The sequence below is a fragment of the Microtus ochrogaster genome, chromosome 6, assembly GCF_000317375.1.
Source record: "Microtus ochrogaster isolate Prairie Vole_2 chromosome 6, MicOch1.0, whole genome shotgun sequence".
NCBI lineage: Eukaryota > Metazoa > Chordata > Mammalia > Rodentia > Cricetidae > Microtus > Microtus ochrogaster.
In genome coordinates, this window is record NC_022013.1 from 63,044,965 (window position 1) to 63,056,149 (window position 11,185).

The 11,185-nt window shown below is 40.8% G+C and overlaps 1 protein-coding gene across 1 annotated transcript in view; it reads right to left on the minus strand.

Moving 5' to 3' along the window:
• The window catches only part of Dennd6a (DENN domain containing 6A), a 53,249-nt gene extending 42,163 nt beyond the window's left edge, over positions 1-11,086 (minus strand). The window contains exon 1 of the mRNA XM_005348693.3: positions 10,443-11,086. Within this exon, the coding sequence (XP_005348750.1) occupies positions 10,443-10,670 (228 nt within the window). The 5' untranslated portion in view covers positions 10,671-11,086. The remainder of the gene's footprint in view (positions 1-10,442) is intronic.
• Between the last annotated feature and the right edge of the window lie 99 nt (positions 11,087-11,185).

Genomic DNA, 11,185 nt, shown 5'->3' on the forward strand with positions numbered 1-11,185 from the left:
GAGGCAGAGGCAGGCAGATCTCTGGGAGTTCGAGACCAGCCTGGTCTACAAGAGCTAGTTCCGGGACAGGCACCAAAGCTACAGAGAAATCATGTCTCGAAAAAAAAAAGAAAAAGAAAAAAAAAAGAAATCACAGTTGATTCTGTGGTGTCATTGTATAGTCACAGCTCCTTGCAGGGTTGAGTCAAGGGGGTACCTTGAAACTGGTCATTCAAGGACAGCCCAGAAAACATGGCAAGACTGTCTCAAACATAAAAATGTTTTTAGTAACAAGAAAGAAGGTAGGAGAACAAAGCAGAACTTACATTAGCTCCAAAAGTTACATCAAAATTACCTCTAAGTATCTCTAAGACTGATATCTAAACTCATTCTCTTTTTCTGTTTGAAACTTAAAATGTAAAGAAAACATAATCCATATTTCAACTCATACCTGTTCAAGAAATACTTCTCAACTGATTCCATGAATGCTATACATCATTTAGAGAAAAATAACAAAGGAAAAATAACCTAAAATTTAAAAAATCTCTACCATAAAGTCTATCCTAAGCACACACCCCTCATTCCTTTAAATAACCATTCATTAAGTATTTTCCTATTTAGCACCTGCAGTGACCAGAGACCCCTCTGCTGGAAAACAATTACGCATTAGCCTCTGTAATGGAAGGTCTAGGCCAGGGCAGCTGATGCCAGAACCAGCAACAGCCAACAAAAGACTCAAGGACATTCATCCTACAGATCAACCACTCCCATGAGTGATTAAAAAGTAGGTCCTAGCATGTTGTGGTGACACAAGCTTATAATCGCAACACCCATGAGGCTGAGGCAGGTTTTGAAACTAGCCTGGGCTGCAGAGTAAGTTTCAGGGCAGCTCGGGTTAAAGTACAACTCTGTCCCAATAAATAAATAAATAAAACCTAGAAAGAAAAAAATCACCCTTATCTCCTTAAGAAAGTACTCAATACTTCAATATGTCTTTCTTGTTTGTTGTTCTGAAATGGAATCTCATATATCCCACAACAAGCTGTCTGAGACTGAGAGGCCTACACATATACACACAGGCCCATAATTTAATATTTCCTATATACTAGGCATTATGACTCAGAACTTTGTAAACTTTTCCATATGAAGCAGTTTGTAATTGAGTTTTTGTTGTTTTGTTTGAGGATGGTCTTGACCCCCTTATCTTCTGGTCTCTGTTTCCCAGATACGGTTTCACAAATGTAAGTAACTAGCATGTCTGTTTCTTTTCATTTTGTTTTGAGAATTTGGAGGTTTTGTTTTAGTATTTTTGTTCTTTAAGAATTTTATGATATGGTCCAAGCTGGCCTCAAATACAGAGCAACCTGCCTGTCTCAGCCTTCAAATACAAGGATTACAGGCATGTGTCATTAGACTGCCCTTCTTTAATTGTAAAAATCCCAATTGTCTAAATTATACCACATGGTTTATATTTTGAAATTATATGGGGTTAGGGGCCGAGCACTTATTTAGCCTGCTTGAGGTCCTGGGTTCAATTTCCCAGCACCACAGTAAAGTTTAATGGTAATATGTATTTGTTTTAAATTGTATTAGGGAGCAAATTCCAACACTAAAAAGTCAAAAGGGAGCAGCTGTCAGCTGGCAGAACGTTTTTCTAGTGTGAGTGGAACCCTGGGTAGTTGGCCTTTTTTACTGGGACCGTTGGCTCCCCAGTAATGACATGGAGACTTATTATGAAAGCTCAGCTGATAGCTCAGACTTGTGTCTAACTAGCACTTATAACTTAAATTAACCTATTTCTATTAATTTGTTTCCTGCTTCATGGCTTTATTACCTCATCTCCATAATGCCTATCCTGTTTGCTGTGTCTCCTGGCGTCTCCGCCTTCTTCTTCCAAGAGCTCTCTCTGTCCTGCCTATACCTCCCACCTAGCTACTGGTCGGTTAGCTGTTTATTAAACCGATCTTCACATAGTGTAAAGGAATAATCCACAACAGCCCTGGGTTGGATTCCCAGAATCACATAAATTTGGCACAGTGGCACATGCCTATAACCCAGACACTAGAGACAGAGATGGGAAGATCAGATCAAAAAGTCAAGGTCAAAGTCTTCCTAGGTAATAAAATTTCAAGATCATCTTGAGATACTTGAGACTTTGTCTCAAAAAAAAAAAAAAAAAAAAAAGAATAGCATAAAAACAAGGACTATGAGAACTCAAGAACAAGGCAATGCAAGGCAATGGGTTTTTGATCCTACTGCACGTGCTGGCTTTGCGGGGGCCTGGGCAGTTTGGATGCTCAACTTACTAAACCTGGATGGAGGTGGGTAGTCCTTGGACTTCCCACAGGTCAGGGAACCCTGATGGCTCTTCAAGCTGATGAGGGAGAGGGACTTGATTGGGGGAGGGGGAGGGAAATGGGAGGCGGTGGCGGGGAGGAGGCAGAAATCCTCAATAAATAAATAAATTAAAAAAAAAAACAAGGACTAACTTTAAAAAGAACAGTGAGATGAGAAGTTCTGTTAAATAAATACATTATTACAAATATGACCAGAAATCAATGGAATTAAGGAAACAAGGTCTTCAATTGTTTGGTACTTACTTTCTTCTAATATTTTAAGAGCTTTTTCTTATTTAATTCTGGGCCAGAGCTCAAATTGATTTGCTTTCAAATTTCTTCAGTCTTCTTTGCTTCCAACAAAACCCTTTCCCACTGTAGCTGGGGTCCAGCTTGGTGTTTAGAGTACCTGCCAGCATGTGGACAGCTTTGGGTCCCATGCTTAGCTTCAAAGTAAGAAGCAAGTATGTAAATATATTTTTAAATATATAATATTAATAATATACTGTACTGTGTTGTTTTCTAAAAACTCTTCCTGCTGTTCATATTTTATATTATTTTATTCAATCTACAGAGAAAGAGAAGGATGGGGAAAAACCAACTTTTAACAACACTGTTTAGCTGATAAATATAATTATGCTCTGAGTGACACTTAGTTATGGATTTTGAAGCAGTATTCATCGATAAACTGTTTTCTCAACTAGGTCTGGAGGCACAGGTCTGTAATCAGAACTACTTGAGAAGCTAAGACAGGAGGATTTTAAGTTCAAGACCAGCCTTTACTGTAGAGAAAGATCAAAGTCAGTCTGGGCAACCGAGTGAGATGTGTCTCTAAACAAAAGGAAAGAGGATTGGGGATGCAGCTTGAGAGTCACAGTGTTTGCCTACTATCAGCTGAGGCCAGTGTAAACAAACAAACAAAACTGTATTTTCTTATGCCAACTTGGGCTAAGATTTTGTCACTTTTAACAACAAAAATAAAAACAAAAAAATCATTGTTAATTTTTCCCCAAATGGAAATTTATAAAAGAACTGTCTTATTTTATTTACCACTCTGTCTTTAAACTTAGAACAGTCTCTAGCCCAGAGTAGATTCTTAAAAACGAAACAAAAGAAAAGCAGCTCTGCTCCAGCAGATACACTCTCAAAGTAGTTCTACTGCACCAGTAGGATTTAATATGTAAACACAAGTCTCCCTTCCTTCATGTCCAGATTATTTCACCCGCAATTTTTAAAGCTGAAATAACACCTAAAACCATTATTACTACTTTCTATTTAAGTCATGGTGTATGCGAATCTCAGCACAAGCTGGGGGAACTGGTGAATGCCTGTAACCCCAGGACTTGAAAAGCTCAGGAAGGAAGATTTTAAAGTCAGCCTGGATTATACATAGATTTCAAGACAACATGGACAGCACAGTGAGGCTGTCTCAAAAACAAAGTAATGTCTGATTACAGTTAAGTTAATCTAGGGTTTTCTGGATTCACTCATGCTAGCAAATTTAGTGACCTGAAACAACTTATCTTCAACAATTCTACAATCAGTTTTATGGGACTATCCTTATGCTTATCACACACACATACACACATACATACAAATATAAATAAATGCCGGGCGATGGTGGCGCATGCCTTTAATCCCAGCACTCAGGAGGCAGAGGCAGGTGGATCTCTGTGAGTTCGAGACCAGCCTGGTCTACAGAGCTAGTTCCAGGACAGGCTCCAAAGCCACAGAGAAACCCTGTCTCGAAAAACCAAAATAAATAAATAAATAAAATAAATCAATTACAGTATAGGAGAATATAGAATCATATGCACTCGTGTCATTCCCAGTAAGAAAGACCTGCAAGTCAAAATATCAGACACTCAGCTGCTTCTCCAGCACCGTGTCTGCCTGCACACTGCCATGTCTCACTATGATGATAATGGACCAAACTTCTGAACTGTAAGCCACCCAATTAAATGTTTCTCCTTTCTAAGAGTTGCTGGGGTCATTGTGTCTCCTCACAGCAACAGGAACCCCAACTAAGATATATACCATACAAAGCAAAGCAACTTCGCTTCTATGAACATAACCAAGAGCAGGGAAAGATATGCTCACATGAAAACCACCAAATGATAAACTACTTAAGACCTTTTGAGATACTTTTTTTGTGGCAGTACCACAGTTCTCAATTCTCAAGTAAGACCTTTATAGATGACAGCACTGTATTGCAAGACCAAAAGACTTAACATACCTGACAGATGAAACCTAACATGCTAAATAAAAACGGACAAAAAAAAAGCCACAAGTGTGATTTCATTTATGTGAAATGTACGCAAGAAGCAAATTCACAGTCAAACATAGATCAGTGGTTGCCAAAGGCTGGGGAAAAAAAGTGTTGGTTTTCTTTTTGAAGTGATGAAAATGTTCTACAACTGGATTAGTGGTTTTAGTTGGGCAACTCAGGGAAACACTAAAATCACTGAGCTGTGATGCAAATGTCTGAGCTAAAACAAGAAACATTCTAACAGTCTGTGCCTGGGCACAGCTAATAATCCACTTTAAAATCATCAAGTGGAAATTAAGCCCTTCTCCCAGTGACCTCAAGATTCTCCCTCTTCCAGTATAACCATCATTAAACATTTTCCTTCCAAAGAAAAATATTCATGTATTTTTGTTTGTTTGGAGATAGAGTCTCATTGTGGAGTTCCGGCTGGCTGGACACTCACTATGCTATGTAGACTGGGCTGGCCTTGAAATCACTGAGATCTACCTGACTCTGGGTGATCAGGACTAAAGGTGTTCACCACCATTCCCAGCTAGCTATTCATTTTATCTTTAACCTGACTGACACTGTCTCACACCCTTCTACTTAACTGACGACTATAACATTACGCTATAGAACCTATTCACCGATCTGAAATACACTTTGGATTTGCCTGTGACGTCCTTTGGCCATGCTTAAGAATTGTTTAACTATTTTAATTCTGGCAACCAACTTCTACCCAGGACATGAAACAAATGATTTCTCCTTTCCTCTTTTCTACAGTTTTTCTTAAATGAATATACACAAAATTTATGATGTGAGGTAAAAATTTTTAACTTAAATTCTAATATTCAAAATAATTCTCATTTTCCATTGGAAAATTTTCACTTAGTTTCTAAAAAACTTGCTGCATGCTCGTATTCAATCTTTCATTACATAATAATAAAGAATTAATAATAATTACCCCCACCCCACCCAACAGACACCTCACAGAGAACAGGGCACAGGAGGGTACTCAGGGAACAGAAACAAGATGATCACCTGAGTTCAGGTTTGAGACACTAACCTCAGTAACACAGCAAGAGCTCAGATATTTGCCTTTTTTTCCTATGTGTGTCTTATGGAGCCCAAAATTACTTCAAACCCAATAGGTAGCTGAGTGTGTGTGTGTCGGTTTTGATAAAGGGTCTAATGAAGCCAAAGCTGACTTCAATAGCTGACTATCTATTTCAGTAGGTAGCTGAGAGTAAGCTTCAACTCCTAATCCTCCTGCCTTCACCTAAGTGCTGGGAAAACAGATGTGTACCAGTATGCCTGGAACAAGAATCCATCTCTTTAAAAAAGATACCTAAACAGGGACAAAGAGATAACTCAGTGGTTAGGAGAACTTGCTGCTTTTCCAAGGGACCGAAGACTGATTTCCAGCATCCATGTCATGTGTCTCACAATCACATATAACTCCAGTCGCAGGGGGTCATGATGCCTCTACCCTTGTGGGCACCTTCATCATTCATGTGCATATACCCATAATTAAAAACATTAAAAATAATTTAAAAAAATTAAAAAGGTACTTGACAGAATCTGCTGTCTGCGCATGATTTGTACGTATCCATATAAAGTTCCCATGCAGGAAGCTTGGTTCCCAGTGTGATGCTGAGCAGTGGCCAGAACAAAAATAACGATGGTGTTAGGGAAATTAGTTCTTATGAGAGGGTTGTTAAAACTTTTACCTTTTAAGGAACCAGGAACCCCCATGATCTCCTGCTATCTTTCTCAGCATCCTTCTCATGTTCTCACCATAACGCCACCCCCTAACGTAATGGAGACATAAGACCTTGCTAGCCGATGTTACAGCCACACTCCTGGATGTCTAGGGCTGAGTGCTAAATAAAGGGTTTTTTTCCCTTTATATATCACCCAGTGTCCACTTTTTGCTATCATTACAGAAAACATACTAATGCAGAGCTTTCTGCCATGGTAAATAAACAAGCCAACTATGATTGCCTCTCCAAACAGCCTCAATGTTCCTATTATAATAGGTACCAACAAAACTTAAATAATGCTGGCCTCAAAATTGAGACTATAGTACTTAATGGGACCTTATAAATTGATCAAGTGAGAAATCTAAGGCTCTAAAGAAAACTCATTCTACTTAAGATTTTTAGGTTTTAAGTTTTGAAGCGTTTACATTTCAGACTTCCAGGTTAGAAGTGCCCAGCATGTTTTATTTGGTATTGCTGTATAAAGGGAGAGACTCTGGAGAAGGCAAACCGTCATTGCCAATAACTTAGGCGTCTCACTGGAAGTTATCCCTGGCATGCACAGGTCCGCACTGCTTCTGTTTTCTATGAGTAGCTTCATTTTTCATGCAGGATAACTTGCATTTTAATAGAAAAATCAAGCTTTTAGAGTCAGAAGGAATCAAAATCCTGGCTTACTAAATATTACGATTTGGGATAAATTGGTTACATTTCAGCTTCCTTACTTAAAAAAAAAGATTTCTACAAAATCAGTGTCACCCAAACACACTGTTAAATCTCAGTACTGTTCTGAATGATTTTCCAACACTAGTTTACTTCACAAAGCAATGGTGTGTGTACTACTGTTATCCCCCAAGTAGAGCAAAGTAGAGCTCAAACTCACAAGTGCTGTATTTTGGTGCTGCTGCATGTTTTCCCAGTGTAGACTTGACCCTTCTGCCTCTGTTCTGAAGGCTTACACCTCTGCAGTACCACATCCTGCAGAGACTAGGGTCCATGCTGTTGTTCCATGCTGACTCTTAGAAATGACTTAAAGTGGCTCTGTTTCTGCACTTGGTTTTAATTTAAGAAGGCTGATGTCCCTATATGGCTTCAACTGTTCTGTAAACTGGACTGGCCTTGAACTCAGATATCCGCATTTCTCTGCCTCCTGAGTACTGGGATTACGGGTACGGGGCATAAGCCATCAATGCCTGGCTGGTTACAAGTCTACCTTTCTAATCCCATCCTAACTACTCTTGCTGGCCATTTCCAATACAAGTACAGATTCGAAAAAAGCAAAATACATCTTCAACAATTTCTTATATTAGTTACTGCCTTCTGTTCATTTTAAAAAGAGTAAAGGCAAAGACCCTTTATGTCTCTTTCAGTTAGCAAATAAAGAGGAGTTGAGAAACAGTTAAAAGCATTGACTGCTTTTCCCGGGGACCTGGGTTCAATTCCCAGCACTCACATGGTGACTCACAACTGTCTGTAATTACAGTTCCAGGGGTCCCAACAGCCATGGCAAAACACCTGTACACATGAAAATAAAAAAAAATATTAACAAAAAAATAGAATAAAGAGCTGACTGAAGGGATGGCTCAGCCGCTAAAAGCTAGGCTCACAACCAAAAATAAAATAAAAGGTGGTATATTCAGGAGGCAGTGTACATAGATCTCTGAGTTTGAAGCCAACATGGTCTACATAAAGAGACCCTAAGAACAAAAGCCAAGAACAAGTGAGATGGTCCAGTTGTTTAGGGAAAAGAAATTTGCTGCTTCCAAGCCTGAAAACCTGAGTTTGATCCCCAGGACCCATATGGTGAAAGGAAAGAATCAACTCGTTCCTGCTTGTGCTCTACCATACACACACACACACACACACACACACACACACACACGCACACACGCGCGTGCGCGCGCGCATACACACAAATAAATAAATGTAATTTTTTTTAGACAAGGAAAACAAAATTGTTTTGTCCCAAACATGGAGACAGGAAGGCTGCTGTGAGTTCAAGGCTAGTCTGGGTTACGTGTACTCCAGGGTTAGAGTGGGCTCCAGTTTCCAAACAAAACAAAAGTCATTTTGCATCTTATCATGCTTATCTTTCTTTAGGTCCTTTATGAAGGAATCTCCCCAATGCTCATCCTTACTTTCTAGAGGAAGATCCTGAATCTGGACACAAAGTAAAACAGAAGATCGAAGAATCCTGTCTTACTCATTTTCTGAGGGAATTCATACTGTTAATACTTTTCTTTAAATATTGAGAAAGAAAAAGCTAAGAACTACATTATAAAAAAAAACCGCTGTGCAGTGGTAGCGATGGGAAATAAAACAGCATGTACCCTTTAGTGATAGTTTTCAGCATCCCAACTAATATTATTAAATATTTATATTTGTTAATATTCAACTTGTTTTAAATTATACTAAAATTGAAAATATTCCACTTGTTTAAAAAATACTCATGTTAAAAGCAATGTTCCAAATTATGAGATTACAAAACCAATCAAAGGGGCTGCTAAAGGGAAGGCTCAGTGGGTAAGAACACTTAGGCTGCTCTTCCAGAGGACCAGGCTCACAACCATCTGTAACTCCCCATCAGAGGGCTGAATGCCCTTTTCTGACCTCCAGGTGCAACAGGCATTAGTGTGGTGCAGATACACACATGTAAGCAAAAAACCCGCGTGTAAATAATTTTTAATGCAACCAATACAACAGCCTCTGCTCTCTAGTTGAGTTTCATTTTGCTACACATATAATTTCAGTTTATCATCAAATAATTAGTATAAAACATTGTCTTCAGGGGCTGGAGAGATGGCTCAGCTCTTCCAGAAGATCTGAGGTCAGTTCTCAGCACCCATGTAGGCAGAACTGTGGAACTACACATCCCGAGACTCTGACCCCTTTCTCCAGCCTCCACGGACATAAGACACAAATGCTCTGTACATATAGTCATGGAGGCAAAATACCACATAAAAAAATCTTCAATGTCTTCAGTCTTTAGAGATTGCTCTTCCTGCCACAAATAAAATAACTAATTTCTCTATTACTAACTCTATTATCTACAAATATTTACTGAATATTTGTGTCAAGCAATAAATTTGATCCGATGTACTACCGAGATTAATTCTTGGATCTTCACCTTATTGTCTAAATCTACAAATACCGGTCTATAACATCCTTTTATTTGTATAGCTACTATCCTACAATGTCTAGATCATAGTGAAAACTCAGTATTTAATGAACTGTGTAACGGCAGAGAAGACAGAAAGATGGTAGAATATAAATGCAGTAGTTCCTCACTTGGAACCTCCCTGGCCAGTTCAGGCCACCTATATTACATTAGAATTTTTCACTGACACCAATAGAATAACAACAAGAATGCCAAAAACTTTAGAACATACGTCTTTCTAATAACAGTTCTCTTGGAAAAATAAGACAAATCTCTTAAGCTACAAAGAAGGATGCTAAACAAAACCAAAAGTGAGTTAAATTCGAAGGCCATACAAGGCGATTTTCCATATGACATCAGGTTTGAGTCAACTGTTACAGAATTAGTATTAGGATTAAATGACAGGGGATGGGGATACAGGGTGAAGAGCTTGCCTAGTGTTAGGAAGTACCTGGATTTCATCTGTAAGAGAAGAGACACTGGAGGGAAAATGGCCCGACGACACACTAAACCAGAAAATGGGAACAAAGAGAGGAAAAGGAGAAAATGCATGCTGAGATAAGCATTTTGCTTGGATTTAGATGAGTTGGAGCAACTGACAATACAATCTGTCCGCCCACACGCTTGGACGTGCACGTTTGGCCACTATAATTCACCATATGTCGGGGGTATTGTTCCTTTCTTGAAAGTCCCAAGCAAACATCCTGTCTGTTGCAGCCTTTTCTGGGTGCCTCAAATCCTTCAGTTATTAACGTGTTCTTAAAATAAGGAACATCAACAAGTATTTAGGAGGGGCCTATAAAGAACTTTTCACCCCTAGCCGCAGCCCACGATCCTCCCACGGAAGGGCCAGAGGAGCGCCGCCCCGTTGAGCCCTGCAGGGGCTGCAAGCCACGCCCGGATGCGCGGCCGCCAGGACCCGGGCGGGCTAAGGGTGGAGACAGGGTGCGGCACGGCCTCACCTCCACCGCCTGGCCCAGCTCCAGGTCGAAGCCCACCACGCACACGCAGTGTAGCCAGGCCGAGAAGCCGTCCCAGCGCAGCAGGCCCCGGCGCCCATCGTCCTCCTCCTCGTCCTCCGGCGTGACTCCCGCCGCCGAAAGGGCCGCCGCCTCGCGCCCCTCGGCCCCGGCCTCGTCCAACGACCCGCGGGAACCGGGTCCAAAGGCCGCCGGGCCCCGCAGAGCCATCCGCCACCCCCTATCCGCACCCGCCGGCTCCACCGAAGACCGCGCCGCAGAGCGCGCAGGCCTCCGCGCACGCGCACCGAGAGCCGCCGGTCGCAGACGCTCCGGGGCCGCTGGATAGGGGCGAGGCCGCGCGCCACGTGACCCTGGGAGCGAAGCTCTGTGCAGTTCCCTGCACCCCGGCTCCACGACGGGGAGGCTGTATGGCCTGTTGGTGTCACAGCTCTTTGAACAAACAGTGGCTCAGGAATGGCATCTCCACTTCAAGAAAGGAAGCGATTCATTATTCTTGGAATGACACCGTTCATTATCAAAATATTATTAAAACATAATGGTAACAGTAACTAGTATTTGCTAAACTCTTAACTCTATGCCAGTTGATGAGCCAAGTTAGAATACAGGTGTTAAGTTTATTGAACATATCATCGCGAGTAAATGGTAGGTGGACATTATATCTCTATCTTGTTTGTTAATGCTGGGCCTATCTCTCTCTCTCTCTCTCTCTCTCTCTCCCTCTC